Here is a 24,630-nt window from a genome sequence, read left to right as displayed (position 1 = left end):
AGAGAGGGGATGTGAGGTGTTTTTTGTAAATTTTCCAATATCCCTTGCTTTCTTCAGAAGGGAGAGCCTTTAGCTTTAGTATTTCCTTGGTGTTTGTTTATGAAGATTCATTATGAAGAAAAATCTAACCCAACCGTCTGTAACGTCTGTGGTCTGCTTTCCAGTATATGCCAAAAATTCTGACATGGCATCATTGTGTCTTTGTGCCATTTAGAATTTAACAGCTCCCTTCTGGACAGTGTTGGCTCTGATGAGGACTCTGGGACTGAGGATGTTCTCGACATGGAGTACTCAGAAGCTGAAGCTGAAGAGCTGAAAAGGAATGCTGAGGTGACGATCCATTGTTTCAAGCGCTGAATGGGGAACTAATGCCTCTTCACATGTTCACCACTAGATATTTTGGAGCAAGTGCATCTGTTCAGTCTTAGAGGACCTTGTTAAGTAGCAGCCATCCCATTAGTACACCTCTACCGGATATAACGCTGTCCTCGGGAGCCAAAAAACCTTACCGTGTTATAGGTGAAACCGCGTTATGTCGAACTTGCGTTGATCGACCGGAGTGCTGCTTTACTGCGTTATATCCGAATTCATGTTATATTGGGGTAGAGGTGTATTGGGAAACAATGTATAGTTCAGTAATCTCCCTCTATAAGAGCGTGTCCTACAGTTAGAAGAGCTGCCAAGACCCCTTGGTTGCTGTGAGGGATCTTATGGGTGGGGAGGGGAACAGGGAAACAGAGTAACTTGACTACTGGAAGCATTCTGCTGTGTGAAACAAGTGAAAACACAGGCTGCTTAATTATCAAAAAGGGAGAAACAGCATTTCAGATAGTGTAGTGGTTTGTGATAGTGCGAGTAACTGCTGTGGGTTTCTAGCTCCTGGACCATTAAAGATCAGGCAAGTTGTAGAGGAGGCCGGCCTTGTGAGTCCTGAGTGGAATATAGCAACAACTCCTGCTGTCTGACCCACTGAGGGTCACTCGTCTATCTTGCTTGTAAGGAGAGTGTTGTATGGCATCTAGAAAGGAAAGGATTAATGTTTTTTATTGGGAATTCCTTTAGGGAAGTTTTACTTCCCTTCCAATTGCTGAACCTTCATCAGAGAGCTGTGTTTTCACACCGCTGTTGAACCCCAGTCTATCAGACCGAGGAGGACCAGGAAATCTCTTTAAAGCCAGTCAGCATTATCTGTTCTTAATTGTCACGGCTGAGTTGATGAGAAGAGCTTCATCCCAAATAAGAGGAGAGGGACATTTTCTCCTTAACACTCCAAGAGCAGGGGAAGAGAGAATCTCTAGGCCACCAATCCAGTCTTTCCCTATTGATTTACCTCATTTATCAAATGGTTTGTTTTAATACTGCGGAAATCAATATAGTTCTCTTTGATTGTTCTTTTAACTTCTCTCTGTGGACTTATTGATATCAATGGAAAGTGGTCATTCAGGAAATAGCTTGTCTAGACAAATGGCAGTGCAAAGCAAAATGGAGAGCTTGTATCTCAAAACAATGACTGCTTTGTTGCTGTTCCATTGGCAGATTGTGAATGGGGAAACAAAAACAAAATCTCATGGCATTTTCCAATTTTAAAGGGACACTTTTTCCTCCTGGCCTGATGCAGTGTGGCAGTTCTTATGTTCCTTGATCACATTTCTCAAACAGCTGAACTTTGTGTACAGAGTACCCAAAACCATATTCTAACATGCTGTAAGGCCTTTTGTTCTGAACTAAGTGGAATTAAGAGCATATTTAAAAGCAAATGATTGGATTGTATTTTCCAGATAGGAGAGCTCCCTCATTCCTATCGTCTCGTCAGCATTGTCAGCCATATTGGAAGCACATCCTCTTCAGGTAGGGAATATGATAACTTCGGTATCTCCGTCTCTCTGTTCATGTGGAGATTAAATAAATGTAATTGAAAATGGTTGTAATATTCTTTGAAGTTGCAGAATAGCGTTAAGATCTGTTTTCATAGTTTACATTAATTAGTCAAAAATACCCATTTAGTCTATAAGTGGTTTGTACAACATGATGGCATTTCAGTATTTAAATGTCAGCTAACTGCAACAGGGTATCTAGAAACAACTTACTGATTTGTTTTGAACTATAGCATGAAAATAAATATGGTTTCTCTTTTTATTTTTTAGGCCATTATATTAGTGATGTCTATGATATCAAGAAACAGTCCTGGTTCACCTACAATGACCTAGAAGTGTCTAGAATTCTAGAGGCCTCTGTTCAGTGTGATAGAGACCGAAGTGGCTATATCTTCTTTTACATGCACAAGTAAGAGAATCTCACTTCCAGTCAGTAATCATTTCCCAGTCATGAAGTTCTGTGCTTCTCTCCCTACCATCCTCTTCAGTGGAGTTGTCAAATCTAATATTTGCCAGTGTGTCTTAATTTTGATTTACTGCTGCATGTGATTTTGACTAGCACTAAAGCATCCTCTGAAAGTTCAGTAGCGCAGAATTATCCCTCGCTAATATATAGTGGTTTAGACATACCTTGCAGTCCCTTCTAACCCTATGATTCTGTGGTTCTAATTGTCATAATGAGATCATAGCTAAGAATTAAAGGCATGTTTAAAGAGGATGTTCAGTATTTCAGCTAAGTATTAGCCCTTAGTGTATGTTTTCCTCTGACATATAGTCATATATTTGTAAATTCCCATATTCCCCCCAGCTCTTTTACTAGCATTAATTTATTCTATTTTTGCTGCCCTCTTCCCTGCAAGGCTTAACACGCTCTTAGATTTGCTATAATTTGTTGCAAAAATCTTACTGCAGCTTCCAACTGGTTCTGAATGACTTCAGAATTTCAGGAACCCTGCTTAGAGACCTTTGGTGACAAAGTGTAATTCTTTAGGCTTAACTAGTAGGATCTATAATTCTGAAATTTCCAAGGCTTAAATTAAACCACTCATTTCCTGTGTGTCATTCTTCCTTCCCATAGGACTGTCTTCATCTTGTGCAGCAGCTCTGCACTCACTGATTTCATAATCTCCCTTCTCATGTTTTCTAGGGAAATCTTCGATGAGTTACTAGAAACGGAAAAGAATACGCAGCCGCTTAGCATGGAAGTGGGGCGGTCTGTTCGTCAGCCTCTGTGAAGAGCAAATCCCTTGTTTCTCCTGAGCATGGAGAATTCTGAACTTGCGCAAGACACGCAGGAGTAGCAAACAGCTCAGGGCCAAAACGAGACAAAAAGTAAGGCATATGAGATGCTTCACTTGCAGAACCACGCATGTAAACCTTGGGCCTGAACCATACTTGTAAACCTTTGACATCTCAAAGCACTCCTCCTGTGGTGAGATTTTTATTGTTCCAGAAATATTTTTGTCAGCATGGAGCCTTAAAGAGTTACATCAAGCCACAAGACCACAGCTGCTCATAAACTGATGAAACAATAGTGCAAAAAGAGGCTTGACTTTAAAGTCCATTAACTGTGATATGTGAATGAGGAGGATTTACATATCACGTGGCATTCTACTTTTCCCCTACGAGCAATTAAAGCAATACAGCCTGCAACCTGGCATGTATGGTGTCAGTAATATTCACTGGAACCCTAGATCACCAAGTACGCTATTGCCAGTCTGTCCTGCTAACAGGTGTGCTGACATCATTCAAGTTGACGCGTTTTGACATTCATGAGGTTGTAAATGCTCTGCCATTTACATGCCGTTCCAGGAAACAAACTACTGGTGCTGTGGAATTTATTGCATACCCTACCCCCACTGTGTCATCTTGTACAGGTCATTTTTGTCTTTGTTTAGAAATGAGATTATATTTCTTTCATTTAAAAAGTTTATCCTTTCTAACTGCATCTTCTTCATAGTGTCATTGCATATTGCAGTTTACATCTTTCTGTCAGTATGTCTATTTCTCACTGACTTTACATCACGTTGGGCTGCCTTGTTTTGACTCTGACAGAAGCAGCTAGTGGGGTGGAAGGTAAGCTTTGGCCTATTGGCAGATTCTCTTCCAGGGAAGCAGCGCCAGTGCTGAGCAGTAAAAGGAAGTGAACTAACAGCTCTTCTTTTTACCTCACACATCGGAAGAAGAGCATTCTAGCATTAACTCTTCAGGGTCTGCAGGCACAAATGTTTGTCTCTGTCATCCTCAAGTGGAAAGTCTGAAAAATTCTTTTAGCAGTTAGACCGATCCATAATTTCACATTGTCCCTACAAAGCCCAGGAATCACACAGAGACATAGATGTTTTTATTCTAGCTGCCTGTTGGTTTTTTAGGAATATGGGCTGCTCAACTGGAATAAACTAAATCAGTTTAGAAGCTTTTGAAAACCCATTTTGAGTGTTAACATAAGATATTACAGGGCCGAACTGTTACATTTTATTATCCTAATTGTACCTGGTAACGTGACGCTCATTTTATAGCTGGCTTTGGCAAAAATATCCAGTGATTTAATTTTTATTTGAACCTTCAAATGGTCTTTTATTTAATATGGGCAAGTATTTCCTTAATTGGTATTTACTTTTATTGCAAAGAAATTGTTGCTAATCATTGGAGCAGTTACTTTTCTACCCCTAATTTGGATTTTGTGATTTGAATAATTGGTTACAGAGAGTGCAAAGATATTTGTATTTAAACTGCCATTAGAAGTTTCTCAGGAATAATCCATCCAGAGCTAAGTAGACAAACCATTGCTGTAGAGGACAGCAGGCAAAATAATTCCTCCACAGATCTTGTCAAGTTAAGGCTGATCTTCTGGTCTGTGTACCAAGCGAATCTCAATGAGTTTTGTTACGGCTTGGATAATATCTTATTGGTTGTGTTGATCTCATAGTAACTGGTCTAAGCATTAAACTTCTGTCACAAACAGGACAAAGCTTTTACCTCATAAGGTGCAGCACCAGTAGTATATGACATGTTAATTTATTATAAATCATTATGATTTTGTATTGTCAACAGTGAATGTGTTAGTGGAATGTGTGTGCGGGGGGGGGAGTTTAATGTAGGAATTTTCTTTGACTGATAAGGGCACGTACCTATGAAAATGTGGCAAAGATTTCTTCCATCATAAAAGCAAAGCTGCCTTCCTCATCTTAACCAACATCACCCTTTTCCCTACATGCTGAAAGCAGCACCCATGGCGCTTTAAATAACAAATGTACTTCTCGCAGCAGCGAGTTAGCACTGCTGATTGCTTGGTGGGGAGCAAATTATCATGTTGAGGCACAGCACTCCAAATCAGTTCATTTATAATAGAAAACCAAGATTGCCCAGTTTTAGTTGTTACCCTAATTAATGTATAAAACCAGCTTTGATGTAGATCCAGAGTTGAGAGAGCTGATGCTTGAAACCAGATTTCATGGTCCCTCTAGTGAAAACCAGGATCTCACTTAGCATAGCTAGTAACAACTAGTGAACATATGTGTCTTTCACTTTTTTGGCATATGGCAGCTTGAGTGACCCTGTGAACCTTTTCCTGAACAGAGCTGGTTGTCAGTCCAACACTGTACGCATCCACATCCCCCATCTAAAGATGGATTCTTTCTCTCAGCTCCAGGGTGGCAGTGAGGAAGGAAATCTGTACCTTGTCAAGGGGTGTATGTATAAATATATGCTTTGGGGGTTTTGCACAGCATGGCTAGTTCATTCAGAATCGGGGGGGAGTATGTGTTCCCAGCATTCTGTGTTATACCTAATTAGCTTTCACATTCAATACTACTTGTATTTTTGCAATAACTTTGAAATTCAGTAGAGCTTAGCTCTGTGCAACCTTTACAACCATATTGGATTATATGTAGGACAGACACAAACCAAATAAAAGCCAGCACATGTAAGGGATTTTAACATCAGATATCTTGGAAAGGAAATCATTTAAATATCCTACAAACCCTTAATGCCTTTATTAAAATGGCCATGTTAATAGTGGTGAGACCTGCTAATGAGAGGTGGTCTTTCTGGGAGATAGTGGAGTGCTGTTGGTCTGAACTATGTATCCTATTAATTAGAAAGGGTTTCTAGAGAGTGCATGTTATAAAACACTCTTTGACATTTCCTGAAATATACAGAGTTGTCAGTTTCAAAAGAACCTGAGAGCCAGTTTAGTTTGGTCTGAGTGTGCTTCAGCATATAAAAAACAAAAGAAAACACTAATGTCATTCTTTCTTCCACCCCATCATCGGATGTCTGCTCTAACTTGTTCTTGAGTTACTCCTTCACTGTATTTGGCTACTTTTTATGATAAATGTATAAATGTTTATGTAAATGAACTGGAATTTTTGTCCCAGATATTGCTGTATGTGACTGAGTCCACATAGAGGACTGTTGTACTGGGATGTGCAAAAGAACAACAACAAAATGCAGGTACTAGCTTCCTAATTAAAGCTTCAGTCTATAATACGAGGATTTAATAATTGGGAGGAGAGCGTTCTGATGTATCTAACCTTGGCTGATTGCCTCCCCAGCCCTGTCTGCATCATGGTGTAAATGGCCTGATTTGGAGTGTCCTCTACTTCCTTTTCTGTGTGTGCTGTATCTGATGTACTGGAAAGATTAGCAGATGCTGTTTGCACTGCAACCAATGGGAGAAGCAGTTGATTATCCAGTGTTAACTTCTTATTTAAATTCACAAAAGGTTTTAGATGCCCGTGAAGAATTCTTTGGTTTGGGGCGGGGGGGAGTTGTGCGTGGCTAGAAAGAACTAACTGGGTCACTTTTTAACTGATCTAATCTAAGATTGTAATCAACTGCCAAAGAGAGAGAATAAAAAGGGGTTATGTATCCTTTGCACTCTGCTGTCAGTATTCCCCATCCCACCGGAGATCTTATGTGCCTCCTGACTACATAATTATTCTTGAAAAACTGGGGGGGAGGGGGTTCCAGGTGTGTGTGTTTGAGAGCAGCCAGGATGGATGCCACGTGACTGGGTTAGATTCTGCATTGAGTGACTTTTGATTCTTTACAAAGTTGATGTGGAGCAGCACTTTCTCTGTGTTTTAGCAGATCTGTTCCTCGGTATTCTTTACAGTTTTGCTCTTGTTTTTTCCTTTTTAAATGATGTGTAGATAGATTTTTGTGAAATTAAAACCTCTTTATTAACCCTCTGATGGGTTTGAATCTTATTTCCACAAAGATGGAGTTTTCTGTAGACTCATATAGATGTGGATAGTTGAGCACTTGACTCCACTCTGCTTACGTTGGGGGCCTGTACTGTACCTTTAGTGAAGAAGAAACTAGTTTGCTCTGTAGAAGAGTGCGGCTCTGTTCCATTGATATAAAACTACTCAAGATAGTTAAGTCCCAGGCAGATTGCGAAGAGCTACAAAGGGATCTCTCAAAAGTGGGTGGCTGGGCAACAAAATGGCAGATGAAATTCAATGTTGATAATAAATGCAAAGTAATGAACAGTGGAAAACATAATCCCAACTATACGTATCAAATGATGGGGTCTAAATTAGCTGTTACCACTCGAGAGAGATCTTGGAGTCATCGTGGACAGTTCTCTGAAAACATCTACTCAGTGTGCAGCAGCAGTCAAAAAAGCAAACAGAATGTTGGGAATGGCAAAAGGGATAGATAATAAGACAGAAAATATCATATTGCCTCTATATAAATCCATGGTACGCCCACTCTTGAATACGTGCAGATGTGGTCACCACATGTCAAAAAAGATATATTGGAATTGGAAAAGGTTCAGAAAAGGGCAACAAAAATGATTAGGGGTATGGAATGGCTGCTGTAGGAGGAGAAATTTAATAAAATTGGGACTTTTCAGCTTGGAAAAGAGACGACATGGGGGGGATATGGTAGAGGTCTATAAAATCATGACTGGTGTGGAGAAAGTAAATAAGGATGTGTTATTTACTCCTCATAACACAAGAACTAGGGGTCACCCAATGAAATTAATAGGCAGCAGGTTTAAAACAAACAAAAGGAAGTATTTCACACAACACAGTCAGCCTGTGGAACTCCTTGCCAGAGGATGTTGTGAAGGCCAAGACTATAAAAGGGTTTAAAAAAAAAAACAAAAAACGAGGTAAGTTCATGGAGGATAGGTCTACCAATGGCTATTAGCCAGGATGGGCAGGGATGGTGTCCCTAGCCTCTGTTTGCCAGAAGCTAGAAATGGGTGACAGGGGATGGATTACTTGATGATTGACTGTTCTGTTCATACCCTCTGGGGCACCCGGCACTGGCCACTGTCGGCAGACAGGACACTGGGCTGGATGGACTTTTGGTCTGACCCAGTCTGGCCACTTTTATGCTCAGTAACTTTTTATTTTGTGCATTTTTTTTTTAGTGACCTTAAGTGCTAGTGAAAGCAGCTCTGCAGAGCATATGTAGGCTCTTCTCTTGTCTGTCAGTCGAGATGTGCATTTATTTCAGTTGTAGCCCGCTTTGGACAAGAGCGTCTAGTCTGTGCAGCTCCAAGCTCTGTCCGTGGTTAATAAGAATCCCTGCTATTCCAGTACTTACTCCCCTCACAAGCCCACGTTCCCTTCTCCCACTGCACTAACAAGTGAGGCTTTCTGGCTAAGGGATTTGCTTTTCGCCTTGGAGATCAGAGTTTAAATCCAAAATGAAGTCACAAGGGAAACTTTATTGTCACATCTCAGTACTGAGTGGGAGGGAATTGTATTAATAAAAAACCATGCCAAGTGTGATACAGTTGGCAACATCTGCTGTAGCAAATAGGTCCTGCATCCCTAGGCCAGTGGCTCTCAACCTTTCTAGATGACTGTTCCCCTTTCAGGAGTCTGATTTGTCTTGTGTATCCCCAAATTTTCACCTCACTTAAAAACTACTTACAAAATCAGACATAAAAATACAAAAGTGTCCCAGCCACACTATTACTGACAATTTGGTTACTTGCTTGTTCTGTCTGGATTAAATTTTAGTTTGTACTGACTTTGCTAGTGTTTTTTATGTAGCCTGTTGTAAAACTAGTCAAATACCTACTTAAGCTGATGTACCCGAGAGACTTCTGCATAGTCCCCAGAAGGACGCGTAGCCTTGGTTGAGAACCACTGCCCTGGAAGATGTTACATCAGTTAGAGCTAATGTAGAGACTGACCTACCTGTCACCTTTTTCTCCCACAAAGTGTATCCTGCCTTAGACTGGGGCAGACTTTCTATGTGTTTGTACAGCCCCTAGCACAATGGGGCCCTGATCGGGGCCTGCAGGTGCCATGGTAATACAAATACGACAAACATGGTCAAGGTCATTAAAGTTTGCACTGTGCTTCAGTAAAGTGTATGGCATATGGATTTTTAAAATGTCACTCCCTGCTGTGGCTGGAACCTTTACCTTCAGCATCACAAATATTTGCATAATACTTTTCATGAAGGCTTAACAGCTAATGGAGGCTGCAGTAGTGGGCTGTATACTTTATCTTTAGGAGTGAGGTACCAGGACATGTGAAAATGTAAACCGTTTGCTTTGCAAAGATCTGACATCTAGAAAGACTGAAGATCATTCTAATACCACAGAGCAACACATTACTTGGAACCTCAAACCACTGACTAGGGAATGTAAGTATCCCCGCCTTACAGATGGGAAAACTGAGGCAGAGATGTGCTGTGACATCCCCACGGCTGTACAGCAGGTCAGTGGTGGTGCTGGAATTACAGGTCAGAGGTTTCTGATTCCCACCTCTGTTGTTTCTCCCTTGTGTGCGGCCTCAGCACAATCCTGGGTGGAGGTTGGAGAACAAACAAAATAAGCCAGGGTGAAGGAGCCGTGCTACTTGAGAGCCTGGTCACCACTCACCAGTCCTTCCCACAGCCACACCATTTAAGGCAAGATCCCAGCACACAAATTATAGCTGTCAAACCAACCCAATCAGTTGGGTAGCTTGGAAAGTAAAGATTTTAGCCTAGTGGGAGTTCAGTGTTTTCCCTGCCCAAAAAATCACAATGGGGAGGAATGGTTAGCTGTCACCTAAGCAGGGTCAAGTGCACAGCCCCGTTCTCTGAATTAGCTTTAATTTTACTTTCTTAATACTAAACCAAATACATCTCAGGCCAAATCTCACTGCAGTTCTGCTTAGAAGAGGCCTTTTTCCTTCTTGAGCTTCTGTTGCTTCCACACGGGCAGTGCAGCAAAGGCGTTCTGGGGCATGCCGAAGACCATTTCGAAATCATCACTGGACAGGTGCTCCTGAGGGAGGCAGAGGGGCTCGGATGAGGTGGTGGTGGTGACAACTGCAGCCCTGAGGACAGGGCCGTCCTGATGAGCTACAACCTCCCAGCCCTCTGGCTTTGCTGGGTAGCAGGAATTGAGATGGAAGTCAGACCTGGGGCTTTGAGGTAATGCCCTGGGCTACCATCGCTCTCCAGGCTGGTATCCAGCTGCCAGCAGAGAGCTCCAGATCTGACATGTAGATGGCAAGAGCTGAGGGAGGCATGAGCCATTGGAGGACGACCTGGGCCACCAGTGAAGCAGCTGATTATCCTAGACCTTTGCAAGTCTCCCCGGGGACTGGAACACGAGGCCATCAGCTGGAGTTACTCCCTTTCCATTTCGACAGAAGGCCCTAGCCCTGTACGCTGGTGTCTCAAAACGGAGCACAGCTGCTTGCTCCTGGCACTCCTACCCTGCACGTCCCAGCTCCCAGACACTCCAATGACTGCAGCAGGTCAGCGCTGGAGAAAGCATCGGGCCCAGGCCCGAGTCGCTACTTTCAGGATACTGCCCATGCTGTGGGCATTCAGAACTGCTTACGCTCCCTCCTCAACTCCGCTCACGGCTCTGCGGGCTGCCTTTCAGCAGACGTTGCAACTGAACCTCCCTGTGCCGGGGGAAGCCTGCAGGAGGCTGGCTCGGAGCCGGTGGCACAAGGCGGCTTGTTTCCTTCTGTTAAAACTCCCGCTGAGGATGCTCCCTGAGGATGCTTCACACTTGGGTAATTCTACGGGGCCAGCTCGTGCTCCTCTGCAACCAGCAGGGGACAAAATGCCCCCCCTCTGCAAAGGAACTAAATCCTTTGCGGCAGCCCACCCTCTGCATCTCCAAATTGCTCTACGCGGGGCTGGTACCCCGGTGGACACGGTGCGCCCCCTGGAGGCCCATTTTTTACACCGTGGCTCTAGGTGCTTGGACAATATTTATCATAGAATATCAAGGTTGGAAAGGACCTCAGGAGATCATCTAGTCCAACCCCCTGCTCAAAGCAGGACCAGTCCCCAACTTTTGCCCCAGATCACTAAATGGCCCCATCAAGGATTGAACTGACAACCCTGGGTTTAGCAGGCCAGCTATCCTTGATGTGACAATGCACACAACAAAATTAACCCCGTTGAGCCGCTCACCCTCGAGCAAGACTGGCCCCAAATAATTAACACAGCCCCTTAGCTAAGCACCCTCCCTCCTCCAGACCAAACTAGGAGCTGGGGTTGACCCCTGGGCCCCTGGAACATCATCACCCTTGAACTCGCACGCTGGGTATTAAATTCCTTACTCCTCAGTGTATCTCCACTCACCACGGAGCTGGCCCTGGGACGGGGCTCAGATCTGTGCTTAGCTGGCTGGCTAAGGAGCTGCTCTTTGTTCCCCCAGGGCCCAAGGAAATTCTTCTGTCGCTGGGGCAGGCTCGGACCCTAAAAGCCCACCTGCACTACAGAGCAGGGACAGCTGCAGCTTTTGCCGTGGGCCATGCCCTGATTTCACACACACACACCCTTTCTCACCTCTTTCCTGCTAGGGTCCACTCCTGTGGGCAGCTCATCCAAGGACTTGTTCACCAGCAACTCTAGGGGGAAGGTCTGGGTGGTTGCCGAGTTCAAGGTGGTGTTGGCAGTGAAAACCTCTTGGCTTGTGATTTCCTGGAGAGGGGGTCGGAGAGTCACATGGAGCCATCGCCGGACTGTTCCGTGAAGCCCCCACCCTGTGCTGTGTGCCAGGCTTTGCCAAAGTACCCACCGCGTCTCATTGCTGCCGTCCTGACCCTTTATCCTCCCAGGGACTCTGACCTCTAGACTGACCTGCACATCTCGGGCCCTGGAACCCCACACCCCGCCGCAGGGGGAAGATTTCTGCCTGGGGCTGTGCTGCCAGGTGTGGGCAAACCAGAAATCACTCCGATTCCTGACTGAGCCGGGTCCTGGCTGGTGTGGGAGGGGGAAGCCTGGGAGCTTTTGCATCCCTCAATAGCCACGACCAGCGGGCGTGCGTAGCATCGCGGGCAGCTCAGCACCAATGGCCATTTCCTCGCACTGTCCTGCAGCCAGGCTGCTTTTCCCCAAGATACTCACAGTTGTCAGCTGGCTGAACTTGCTGTCCTCTCCCAGCTCGGCTTTCAGCTCCTCGTAGGATTTCCTGTCCTGCAGGAGAGAAGCCAGATCTGAGCTGGGAGGGGCCAGAGGCAGGCATGTGGGGAGAGCAGAGCTGGCTGGCTTTGGAAGGGCTGCGTCTGGGTTACTGAAGTCAAGCTGGGCAGGTGCTGGGACAGAACCGGTCTGGTTGCTGCAAATCTCTCCCCCTGCCACGGGCCTGGCTGGGCCTCGGTCCCATTGCCTGGCCCCGTCTCTGTACAGCCCTGGGCCTTCCCTTCCCCAGCAGTTCTGAGTATATCTCACCAGAGGGGGATCTGGGGAGATCGTCGGGGTGCAGGGAAAGGTGCAGGAGCCCTGCCAAAGGGGCAGGCCCCCCCCCCCCGGGGACCAGTTGGGTAGCGACGTTTGCTGCAAACACGGGGGGAAGTGTCTGGGAGTCAGTGGCACCAGTCCTTAGGCTGGAGGTTGGGGATTGTGCTGGGGGTCGTTAAGCGACGGGCACCAGGGACTGGCTGTCTTGGGTAGTTGGCAATGGGAGACGGAGCCTTTTGTGGGGCCAGCCAGCTGGTTCCTGGGGAATGGGTGTCTGTGCCCCAGAACTTCTGCCACACACCCGCCCCATTCACTGGGGTCTTGCTAGAGGCCCCAGACTGGTCTGCCCAAGATCTCCCTGGGCAGAGGCTAGTTGCGTGGGAGCCTCCCACAGGCCTGTGGATTAAGAGGGCATCAGGGCTACCCAGTTAGTCTCTGGATGCCCAGGTTGTTAAATCTGAAGGATGATGTAGCCTTTATGCCCCACGGTTCCCTGCCTGTGCCCATGTCTCCTGCCAGTGGCAAGGGAAACGGGGAAGCCCTGCACAGCCACTCACGCTCCACTTCAGGGGGTCCCAGGCCAGGAACCAGCCCGTGAAAGTTGGGGGCTCGTAGCCTTGTTTCACCACGATGATGGGCGTGTCGGGGTCGCGCCCGCTGGGGTGAGTTCTCAGGTACTCCTGCGCCATCACGGCAGCCGCCGCCTTCTCCGTCTCGTTTGCGTGCTCCCCAATCCAGAAGAACACCTGCGCGAGAAACAGCCCCTCCGTGACAATGCCAGGAGGCCCCAGGCCAGCGGCTTCCCACACCGCCCCCTCGCCATCCGCTAACATGGGAAAGCCCCAACTAGCCCATTCCTGGGCCGGTGGTGGGCCGCGTTCCCTGGCGCTTGGTCTCTTGCGGGGGGAGGGATAGCTCAGTGGTTTGAGCATTGGCCTGCTAAACCCAGGGTTGTGAGTTCAATCCTTGAGGGGGCCATTTAGGGATCTGTGGCAAAAATTGGGGATTGGTCCTGCTTTGAGCAGGGGGTTGGACTAGATGACCTCCTGAGGTCCCTTCCAACCCTGATAGTCTATGATTCTATGATTCCAGGAGAGGACGGACGGACCTGGGGCTGAAAGCAGGGGGCCAGCAGCCAGGAATTCTGGCTCTGGGCGGCCAATGCGGCCCGGAGGAAGACGTGAGGGGTTGGTAGATTCCCAATTCTAACCCTGGCTTGCCAGTGACTTGCTGCATGGTTGTGGGGGAGAGACGTCTTTCGGCTCCCTTGTCTGTGCTAGGGGGACCAAAATACAGACTCCCTGGGGGAGACAGTGGGGCTGAAGGCTCCCCACATTACCTTGTAAGACCCCTGGCCCTGTCTCAGGCCCCGTCCCAGCCCCACCCTACCTGGTCCCAGGTGTCCAGCAGGAAGATGTCGTCATCCTCCAGGTCATCCTGGATAAAATCGGTGATCTCCGTGGCAATGAATGTGCCGGTCTGATTGGAGCATTCGAAGAGGCGGGGCGTTATCGACAAGGTCTCCTCCTGCAGTCTGTGAACAAGGGGGGAAGGAGGGTCAGAACTAGAGAACCCAGCCTGGCCCTTGGCTCCAGCTCGACATCCAGCTGCTTGACCCCTGGGGGCCAACAGGTGCAGGGGCTGCCCACCTGGAGAACTACTCCGGGCCAACACGCAACGGCAGCCAAAGGGCTTTCTCAGATGGAAGAATATTTGGCTCTGGCCATGATCCTATTTCCTCTGGCTCAAGGTTCCCCCCACACTTGGACTTTGACCTTGGCGGGCAACAGCCTCGTGTTGCCCCCCAGGGATGTCGTACCAGGCTGCTGCGTGTCGGTCCTACGTCCAGCACACCTCGGAGCGGTGCTGGCGGCCCGCCCCTTAGTCCCCGGGGCCTGGGCTGGGATGTGCCCGTGGGACCAGAGACCCGCCCGGCACGTTGCAGAGAGGTGGCAACTCGTGTTCTTGAGATGCCACCACCCTAACCTAGAAGGTAGCGCGATGGCCGGCCTGCAGCCAAACCCACTGCTCCCCTCCGGTTCACGGTGCTCTCGGGGTGTGGAGGCGGTGACCAACCCAGCCTGGTCATGACTGCTTCAATGAGGTCAGCCCCTTCCTCCTCCTGAGGCTCTGCTGCCCAGGGGATAGTGCACCATACTGGGATTTACGCCTGGCTCAGCCATGGGGTGACCTTGGGCAAGCTGCTTCAGGGACTCGGTTTCCTCATCTGTAACATGGGGGTGATGGCATTGACGTTGACCTCCGTGGTGAAGCGCGTTGGGACCTGCTGCTGGGAAGAGCTAAACACGAGCTAGGGGCCGTTCTCATGGTTCTCCTCAAGTTTATTATAATACAGTGTCTCGAACCCTAACCCTACTACAGCTCAATCCCTCCCCAGAGCTCTGTGGGGCAGGAACCTTCTGGCTGGGGATGGCAGAGTCACGGACAAGACTTGCCAGGGGGATGGCCCCGCGCTCCGTGCCTGATGGGTCCCAGCGGTGCGCAGCCCTTACCGCTTGCTGTTGGCATACTGGGATTTCCCACCCAGGGCCACCCAGAAGTTGTCCGGCTCCTGGCCCTCGGCTATTACCAGCTTCTCTGTTTTGGCGATGAGGTCGGCCACGGTCTTCGCCATCTCCCGCTCGTCCCCGCTGCAGCCCTGCGGGGAACCAGAGCGCAATCGGTCAGGACCCCCCGGAGGGTCCGCGCAGCCTCCCAGTGCAGCGCCGAGAACCCGCCATGGGTCCAGCCCGTCCTCAGCGCCATCCTCCCCGCTGGCAGGGGAGCGAGATGGGATCCCGGTGGGATGGCAGCAGGGGGCGGGACCCCTCCAGGGTGGACCAGCCAGGTGTCTGGGGGACCCTACAATGAAGGTGGCTCCAGGCCTCCCCCAGGCCAGGGAGAATACTTCTCTACCCCGAGCACCTCGCCGCTGGCTCAGGTTCTCCGGCCCCCAGCCAGAGGCTCCCGAGCACCATACCCACCTTCCCGTACCAGAGGTAGCAGCAGGCCTGCGTCTTCAGCACGAAGACGTCGTTGGAGTTGAGGGAGCAGGCACGCGGGGGCACCTCGATGGCCTTGGTGTTGTACTCGTTGGTGCCATGCACGTGGAAGAGGCGGGTGGACGGCACCGGCTCCGTGCTGCCAGCCCGCGAGGTGCCGCCCTGGGGAACAGCGTCGCGGGGGGGGAGGGAGAGAAGACGTCAAACCGGCCTCCACCCTCACTCTGCGGCCCTGACGGGGCGGGGGAATGGGGTCCGCTATAGCACCGACCTAAGGCTAGGAGCCCCTTTGCCACCCATGAACGCAGCTCGTGGGCCGGTTGTAACAGCCTGGGGGAGCCCACCGCGGCTCCAGCCCCACGGATCAGCTTGCCCATTTCATCCCAAGCTCCACCTTCCAGCCAGTGCCTGAGGCCGGGGATTTGCCTCGCTTCTGCCCCCCTGGTTTGCGGAGCAGCCTCAAGCAAGTGCTTTCTCCCCGTGCCTTGGTTTCCTCGTTGGCAGAGAGGGGACAGCGCGGCCCACATCCCCGCTTGCCAGGGGCTCTGGACTCCGTGGCTGGGGGGGAGCAGAGCTGTCTCCCAGGGGCTGGACTATTGCAGGCAGGTGGGCAGTGCCCGGCGCAGCCCCAGCACCCTCGGCAGAGCCCCGAGTGGCAGGCCAGGGGTGATGGCGCAGGGACCTCCCCCCGCCCCCATCCCTGGCACTCACCGCGTACACCACCATCTTGCCCTTGAAGATGGCCATGAGGTGGGCAGGCTCCTTCCCCATGGGCACCCGCACCTGCACGGCCGCGTTGCTGTACTGCTGGTCCAGGGCGACGGCCTGGTAGGCCGAGGCAGTGATCTCATCCTTGCTGGCATGGCGGCCCTAGGCAAGGGTGAGGGACGGAGGAGAGGGGCTCAGAGTGGGGATCGGGGCCACACAACCCCTGGGACCCCCAGCTGCAGGAGCACCGGGCCCAGGGCTGGGCAGCCGGTGCTCCAACCCCAGCGCCAACACTGACCCAGCCCTGGGAGAGTCACGCAATCCCGAAAGTCAGGGGAGTCAGCACCTCGGAGAGTGAGGTTGGGCCTCAGTTTCCCCATCTGGGAAATAACGATGACGATAAAGCCCCACCCCGCAGCGAATTAACAGCCTGGTTAGGACCTGAGTGGCACGTGGAAGATGCAAACCAGCCCAGAGTGGCCATTGGCTAGCATTAACTGACCAGGTAGAGGGAACCCCCCTGTGTTGTGACCTCACTCCCACCCCCTGCTCTGGGATGTTGCGTCGTGACTGCAGAGCGCTCTGGGGGAAGGGCTGGCCCAGGGTGCATCAGCTCTGGCCCCGTGGTTACAACACGGGAACAAGGAGACGTTACGTGAGGCTGAAATGGGGCAAATTCAAAATGAAGCCAAGGTGTTTACACCCAGCACGTGATCGGCCTGCGGAACTCTCTGCCACAGGAGGGCGCTGAAGACGAGAGATGAGTCTGGACTCGTCCGTGGGTAACACGAGCAGGTAGCCTGGTCAGTGACGACATGATTTCTGGCAGGGAGATTAACACCTGGCATCGGTGCGAGAGCCGATCTCTGCCTGTTACACACGGGCCGGGATTCGTGGCGGGGGGAGGGGTCATCCCACGCCTGCTGGCCCTGGCCCCCGCTGGAGCTGGGATCTCAGCCGGGGGTCCGGGATGACCCTGGCCCTGAGCCCGTCGGAGACGGGATCCCACCCCGCAGGCTGGGGCAGCGGGGGGCCCACGCACCTGCCAGATGTAGATGATGTAATGCAGCTTGTTATTGACCATGTACTTGTAGAGGATAAGGTAACAGTCGCCCCCGTAGAAATGGCCCAGCCAGTGCTTGTCCACCGGCGCCAGCTCCAGGTCCTCAATGCGCCAGACCTGCCGGGGAGCTGGGAATGAGCCGGGGCCTGGCTCCTACCACCCCACACCCGCCCCCGGCCGGCACTTCGCAGCAGGGCCGTGGGGATGCTGGGGGGGCAGAGTCCAAGGGCTGGGGGCATCAGGAGCTGCCAGCGCCCCCTGCCGTGGGGGTGCTGGGGGGCAGAGCCCAGAGGCTAGGGGTCTGGAGGACCAACGTCTCAGTCTCCATGTGACACCTGGAGGATGCGCCAGCCTGGGCAGGGGGCCCATGCCGCGTGGCCCTGCTCCATGCCAGCAGCGCCAGCCAGGCCTGCTAACGACGGGCCGCATGGTGCCCCATCACGGAGCTGGGCTGGGTCTGTGAGCCTCCTGCCGTCGGCACCGGCTCTGCTCAGCCGCGCACTGGCTGGTCTGGCCTTCAGCATGGCCCCGGGGCCTCCCACTCCTCCCACCACGGCACCTCGCTCTGCTGACCCTGTCAACGCCCAACGGACAGCTGTGCCCCAAGCTCGGGGGTCCCACTGGTCACACGTGGGAGCCCATGTACCCCGCAGGTGTGGGGGGCCCCCGTGTCTCCCTCTGGGCTGAGCCACACAGGAGCCGGGGCTGTGACAGCCCCAGTCCCTGAGCCTGGCTTCGCAGCGGCTGCCGGGTCCCCGGTTCGATCCCCGCTGTTGGCCAGGCCTACGGCCGGCGGCCCGTTCTTTACCTCGACCTCCCCGGAGCCGTCGTCCACCATCTTCTGCTGCGCGGCCACCTCGGGCTTGGCGTGCATGGTGGTGGCGTCGAACTTGACCTGCTCCACTTTGGCTGGGGGAGAACGACGGGCACTGAGGCTGGGGGGAAGGGGTCAGGCCCAGCAGGACCAGTCCACTCACAGCTCGGGGTGGGGGTGGTATCGAGGGACACCCAGCAGCCCCCCAGAGCTGAGCCCAGCCCCCTTCCGCACCAGAATTTGGTGTGGCTGCCACAGGACCCACAGGGTCCTGCCACAGGACCCTTCCTCGGCCCCCACCCCCTGCGTGGGAACGAGGGGCTGGCTTGGGCCGCTCTGCCGCTTCCTGGTGCCAGGCCCTGACCCGCTAGTGCCCAGGCCTCCGGCTCTTACCCACTTTGCCCCGGGTGTGGGTCTTGCCCAGGCCGCTGGTCTGGTTGTTGACGGTCCATTTCTGGAAAAGCTGCTTGAACATGGCCGACTCGGCCCTGTCATTCTCGGTCTGCACGGGGGTGCTGGGCGGGTAGTTCTTGGCTTTGATGAACCCCTGCAAGAGCCAGCACCCAGTGGGTGGGGGGGGGAGCCACAAAAGTGCTGGGGGAGCAGCAGAGAGAGGGCGTCCCCTCTCCAGCCCCTCGTCCAGCCAGCGACGTCACCGCCAAGCCATCGGTGCACCGGGCTATCGGAGAGCCTGGGGCGCTGCAGGGAGAGTGGTGCCCGCTCCCTGATGGGGGCAGCCTTTTAACAGCCCCCCCCCAAACACTCCTGGGTCTCCACCCGGGTCCCCAGGACGGCAGGTACAAAGCAGAGCGTGTGTGTGTGTAACACCAGGCTCTGTCGCACGGCAGGTTCGACGCAGAGCTCTGGGGGCCTGTCACCTGTGCTGGTGTGAATCAGGAGTGACTCCACTAACAGAAGGGCCGTTACACTGGGTGTGACAGTGGAGCAAGGAGAGGCAGGGCCCAGGCGGGCAGCTCAGGGCCCCACCCACGGACACACCCCAATCCCCCAGGGCTGACGCAGATAGGTGAGAATCACCTGTAGGGGGCGCTGCGTCCTCTCGGGGGTTTCCCAGCCACTAATCCACAGCACAGGAGCTGTCCAGACCCCAAGGGGTTAATTTCCACAGGGCTGACAGACAGCAGGGGGCACCGTGAGGTCACACCGGGGAACATGCAACCCCCACCCACCCACCCAGGGGTGCGCGGGGCACAGGGTCTCTCTCCATCCCAGCCCCTGCCACTCACCAGGGCTCTGCTCATGGCCTGCTGCTTCTCCTGCTTGCTGGAGTTCCTGCCTTTCCAGACGTAGATGGTCAGGCCACCCTGGTCGAGAATGTAGCAGTCCTGGGGGGTCGGGGGAGAGGGGTCAGGTTGGAGCCCCCCTGCCCCACCAGCAACTGGTGGGCTCAGTGGGTCAGGATCCCATAGCCGTGGGTCCCCTCTGCTGGCTCAGCTCCCAGCGGGTCGCCCTGGGCACGTGGGACTGCCCGACGGAGGTGTCAAGTGGGCAAAGGGATGGAGACATCCTTCCTAGCCCGTCGGACCCTCCCCGTCCTCCTGGGCAGGGACCGCTCTGCTCAAATACTGGCGTGGTGGGAGAGCTGGAGAGACCGGCCAGCGGGGGCCAGGCACAGAGATCAGCGAGGTGATGCCAGCTGATGGGTGAGGGGGCAGCATAGGTAGCTGAACCATCCCTCCCGCAGGGCCCGGGGGTTAAAGACCCACACTGGGCCCTGCTCATGAATCTGCTGCGGAGTGACCCTCATCCAGGGCCCTGTCGTCTGTGCGCCCGGCTCCTAAGAGCTCAGGGGAGAGTCAGAGGAAACCCCTCGGGAGCCTCCCGCAGGGGCCACATACCTCGTGCTGCAGCAGATCTTGGGTCAGGGGGCGGGTGGCGACCTCTTGGATCACCAGGTTCCCCTCCGCATCGGAGACGCTGCGAGAAACCAGACACAACCCCAGCTCAGCCATGGCCCAGCGCACAGAGCAGGGCACGCATGGCACGGGGCTAAGAGGGCACTGCCCCTTTAGACGCTGCGAACCTGGCCTGGGATGCTAAACTGTATGGTGCAATTCAGCCACTCAGTGGGGCTCTGTGTGAAATACTTCTTTAACTCTAACCTCAGCCATAACTGGGACAGTCTTAAAAGTCCTTCCGATGAACACAGCTGGTGTATCTAAGCAAGCTACAGAAGTTCATGACATGGTGTCAGGAGTAAACAGAAGACAGAAACAGAAGGAAAACAGCCACAAAGGTTGCAACCAAAAGGAACAAAGCAACAAAGGTGGCAGAATCTCATCACCGTGCCCCAGTTCCGTGCCCCAGAGACAAACCCTCACAACGGACAGCGTGGAAATAGAGATTTCGCATTGCAGACTCCACAGACCCCCCGGTGATGTGCAGGGATCTCCTTTCATTTATGCTGTGGGGAAGCAGGCAGAGCAGATCTCTAACTCCCTGGACTTCCCTGCAGATGGTCACAAAGATGATGCTGAAAGGGATCTGGCTCTGTCTGATGCATGTTTTCTACCTCAGAGGAATGCGGATTACGAAAAAGCAGGTTTCCACCAGAGAATTCAAGAACCAGGGAAGAGCAACGTTTTATGGGAGCTGTGCGCACGTTGGCTGAAAAGGGTGAAACAGGCACACGTCAGAAACAGGCTGGTTCCTGAGTTCACGGCTAAAAACCTTTCACAGCAGCGACAACTGGAGAGAGATTTAACCCTAGCCACAGCTCTCCAGAGAGCAAAGCCGGCTGAGCTATTGACTTTAAAACTGACTTCACCTGACACCGCTCTGACTAGCCCCGGAGGGATTTGCTCCGTAGCTGTTCTTGCTGTCTCTGTAGGAGGAGTATTTCATGATGCAAGCACCACGGGGAGCTACAGGGCACGAAGAAGGTAATAGGGAGAAGGGAGAACGGAAATGCATTGCAATTAACTGGAGGAACTCACTGCTGCAGGAAGCTGCTATACAGCTAGTACTTTGGGGTGTGGATTGATGGGCCTGAAGCCCTTTTTAGCCTTAGATAAGATGCAGTGTGGGCACTCCAGGGCATGGGAGAGTCCTGGGGGGAGATCACACAAGCCCTGCTTGGGCAGGGGTCTCCTCTCCTGACGGGGCTGACAGCTTCCTTCTCCCCACGCTCTGCGTATTGGCCCCTCCCCTGGGTGACTCACTGGTAGAGCTTGAGAGAGGTTTTCAGCTTCTGGTCCACCACGGTGTCGGGGATGGCTGGCTTGATCTCCTTCCGGTCCCCCAGCACGTGGGTGAGAATCTTCATCAGCTCTGGGCAGACCGCCTCATCCTCGCCATCTACCACACCCACATCGGCACGCCCGCCCCGCTCGCGGTCTCGGATGTCCTTGGCCAAGTTCATGCCCTGCACCAAAACAGGCCATGGGGCTGGCGTCACACGTGAGAGCAACCCGGGCCGGGCAGCAGCCACAGGGCAGCTGATTTATGGAATAATACAGGGGGCTGTGGGTCTGGGGTGAGGGGCATCGACAGAGCGGTTGCAGGAGCCCAGGACTGGGCTAGCAGGGGGTTGCAGGTTGGGAGTGAGGGGCACCGGCAGAGCTGCGGGGGGCAGGGCTGAGCTAATAGGGGGTTGCGGCTCGGGAGTGAGGGGCATCAGCGCTGCCATAGGGGAGACCCACTCTCTTGGGGCGGGGCTGACTTGGGGGGGGACCAACCCATTTGGGCTCCCCACCATGCAAAGGGGACTTGCAGGGACAGTTGATCCATGTCCCGTCCCAGCTTCTCCCTCTGCGGAGGGGGTGTTTGGGTCTCCCACTCCCTCAGGTGAGAGCAGAGATGAGGGGCTGAGCCCCGAACACTGCAGGGATGGGGGGCTCCCAGGGAAGGATGAGGGCTGAGCAAACAGCGACAGCAGGCGAGGCCACTGGAGAGACCCCAGTGGGACACGTCCCCACCGGGGTCTCACTCAGTAACCAGTAAGGGCTGGATGACAGGACCCCAGCAGCAGAGGCTGCCCAAGGCTCACAGAGGCCCCCGGGGCGGGGGGCGGGCGGGGGGTTCTGGCCCCTCCGAGCTGGGATGCTGCCATGCTACCTTCAGCCTCTCAGCGCGGTTGCTCTCCGGCCCGTTCCACTGGATGATGAGCTTGCCCAGATCCAGCAGGAAAACATCCCCCTGGTTGAAGCTGTTCCAGCTCATCTCCACCTGCAGGAGAAGGGCAGCCAGGTCAGTGGGGGAACAAGGGTGTAAAGCACAGGGCTGGAGGCAGAACTCCTGGGTTCTCTAGCGCCAAAGAGTTCTCCCTGGGATGGGAGTTAAAAGTGAATCCCCACCAGCTGGTGGCAGTACAGGGCCTATGACACACAGCAATGCAATTCTGAGTCCCCCCTTGCAGAAGGCAGCATTTCACATACCCTGAAACCAGTGCCTACAGCTCCTGAGCAGGCTCACCCTGACATGAACCTCTCAGGCCTCAGCTCCCCCATTACAATGAATTTCATTAGCTTCATTTGCGTTATGGCCACAGCATCCCCCACCAATCAAACGCAGCTGCCTCTGGGGTGGGGCGCGGCAGCCCTCCAACAGACACACAGCAACGCGGCGCAGGGATTACCTGCCCAGTGCGGAAATGCGGCCACCTCTGGGGTGGGGTGCGGCTGCTAACGACGCACCGCAGCTCAGTGCAAATGTTTAGGACAGGAAGTGAAAGAGAATCGCGTGTGTACGCTGCCCTGAGCTGGCTTTTGGCAAAGGGCCCCAGGAGCTGGGGTTAAGCCCCGAGCCAATTTGCGGCCGCGCTTGGACTGGGGGTTCCGGGGCTTGTGCCAGCCACCCTCCCCCACCATCACCCACCTCTCCAGCCACCACGTTCTTCTTGCCCTTCACGTGCAGCAGCCGTTGCACGTTGTACGTGTTGGTCTCCACGTGCTTCATCCCCGAGGCGACGCCACCCTTCTTATAGCTGTGGGGGGGAAGGCCGGGTCAGAGTGGGGAGCCCTGGGGCCCTGCAGCCGGCCCCCCAGTCTGCCCAGGGCTTTGCAGACACGAAGGGGTTAAACTTCCCCTCCCCCCAGAAGGCAGCTTTTTCAGGATCGCTCTCCCCATTCGGGGGCTGGTCAGGGACATGCCCCCATCGCCCAGAGAGTGGGGGGTAGGGGAGGGGGGGTTAGAACCCAGGAGTCCTGCCTCCTCTGCCCCTGCTGGAGCCACTAGACCCTGCTGCCTCTCAGTGCCTGAGCTCCTGTCCCAGCGAGTCTCCGTCCCTGGGGAAACTGAGTCCTTTAGCTTCTGGGAACAGAAACCTGCTGTTCTCCAGGAGAGCTGAGCTGCGGGGGCCTTTGCTTATGTGGCGGGAATGGCCCCCCAGCCTGGCCGTCGCCTGCCAGGCCTGCCTTCCTGGGACCGCTCAGGGGTTCCAAGTCCCTCCCATGGGGCAGGGGCTAGCTGGCGGCTCCCTTTACCCTGGGCGGGTTGTGGATCCAACCTGGGCCCAGACAGCAGGGTCCAGATCCAAAGAGCCCTCCCGTGGCCATGCACCCGCACCAGGGCTGAGAGCGGGGATCGAACCCAGGACCGAGAGCGCCTGCCCCCTCCTGCTGCGGCTCAGGAGCAGGCTGTTGGAGTTCCCGGGAATGGCCCCAAGGGGGCGACATGGTCACACGCGCTATTGGTGCGGGTTGGGGGACGTTATGCCCCCCCCACCCCAAGTGGATCCGCCTCCCCAGCCCCGACGTACATGAGTCCCTGTTTGAAGTGGCCCTTGAAGATGTTGCTCTCGTGGCCCTGGACCTCGCGGTGCTGCACGGCCACTCCGCCCAGGTGCTCGTCCATCTGCGTGGTGTAGATGGCAGCCGCCCCCTGCTCGTCCTGCGAGGACTCCTGGCCCAGCCAGTAGTGGATGTCGTAACTGAAGCTGTTCCCGGTCTTTTGCGTCTGTGGCCAGAGGACACTGGGCTAGCGGCAGGCGCAGCTCCGCGCCCGTTCCGGGGTCTGGGGGCCGACGGCCCGGCCTGGGCTGGGATCCTGCCGTCAGCTAACCGGGAGGAGCCGCTCAGCGCGGCAGCCCCGGCAGCCGGACACAGGCCCGGACTGGCACGCTCCTATTTAGATGCTGCCACCCGCTCGCTCCAGCCTGCACGGAGCACAGGCACCCGCCCAGCCCTCCCCTCCCCTCCCCTCCCCTTCCCTTCCCTGGCATTGTGATGAAGCGGGCATATTCTGTAATAGTTTGAAGAGGCCCATGTGTGCCTCAGTTTCCCCTATACGGCCTTGCTCCCCAGAGGGTGGCGGGTGCCTGTTTGCACTCCTGGGTGGGATTGGCGCCCGGCTGTCCGGACTGAGGCACAAACAAGGCCTCCTAAAAATATTACAGCCTATTCCCCCTTCAGCTCGCTTGCCCGGGCTGGGGTGCACACCCCGGCTTGCATACCCGGTCGCCCGAGCGCACGTCCCCACTTGCTGTCATGCACACACTGCCGGGTGCTAAGCAACCCTGCCCCACGCCGTCCC

The 24,630-nt window shown here is 53.6% G+C and overlaps 2 protein-coding genes across 3 annotated transcripts in view; one reads left to right on the top strand and one right to left on the bottom strand.

Annotated features, from left to right (window-relative positions):
- Positions 1-7,060, top strand: part of USP37 (ubiquitin specific peptidase 37) — a 52,690-nt gene extending 45,630 nt beyond the window's left edge. Inside the window, exons 21-24 of the mRNA XM_084642880.1 lie at positions 215-330; positions 1,779-1,848; positions 2,145-2,283; positions 3,022-7,060. Coding sequence (XP_084499006.1) covers positions 215-330; positions 1,779-1,848; positions 2,145-2,283; positions 3,022-3,109 — 413 coding nt within the window. The 3' untranslated portion in view covers positions 3,110-7,060. The remainder of the gene's footprint in view (positions 1-214; positions 331-1,778; positions 1,849-2,144; positions 2,284-3,021) is intronic.
- Positions 7,061-8,545: 1,485 nt separating this feature from the next.
- Positions 8,546-24,630, bottom strand: part of VIL1 (villin 1) — a 43,758-nt gene continuing 27,673 nt past the window's right edge. For both annotated transcript variants that reach the window (XM_084643529.1, XM_084643528.1), the window contains exons 4-20: positions 23,858-24,054; positions 22,975-23,083; positions 22,216-22,326; positions 21,321-21,523; positions 19,998-20,076; positions 19,386-19,484; positions 18,532-18,685; positions 18,133-18,233; positions 17,304-17,441; positions 16,265-16,423; positions 15,536-15,715; positions 15,065-15,210; positions 13,941-14,085; positions 13,109-13,297; positions 12,219-12,287; positions 11,655-11,789; positions 8,546-10,125 (exon numbers count right to left, since the gene is read on the bottom strand). In XM_084643529.1, the coding sequence (XP_084499655.1) occupies positions 10,012-10,125; positions 11,655-11,789; positions 12,219-12,287; positions 13,109-13,297; positions 13,941-14,085; positions 15,065-15,210; positions 15,536-15,715; positions 16,265-16,423; positions 17,304-17,441; positions 18,133-18,233; positions 18,532-18,685; positions 19,386-19,484; positions 19,998-20,076; positions 21,321-21,523; positions 22,216-22,326; positions 22,975-23,083; positions 23,858-24,054 (2,328 nt within the window). In that variant the 3' untranslated portion in view covers positions 8,546-10,011. The remainder of the gene's footprint in view (positions 10,126-11,654; positions 11,790-12,218; positions 12,288-13,108; positions 13,298-13,940; positions 14,086-15,064; positions 15,211-15,535; positions 15,716-16,264; positions 16,424-17,303; positions 17,442-18,132; positions 18,234-18,531; positions 18,686-19,385; positions 19,485-19,997; positions 20,077-21,320; positions 21,524-22,215; positions 22,327-22,974; positions 23,084-23,857; positions 24,055-24,630) is intronic.

The sequence above is a fragment of the Lepidochelys olivacea genome, assembly GCF_965140295.1.
Source record: "Lepidochelys olivacea isolate rLepOli2 genome assembly, chromosome: 11".
NCBI classification, from domain to species: Eukaryota; Metazoa; Chordata; order Testudines; family Cheloniidae; genus Lepidochelys; species Lepidochelys olivacea.
This window is presented reverse-complemented; position numbering and strand designations above follow the sequence as displayed.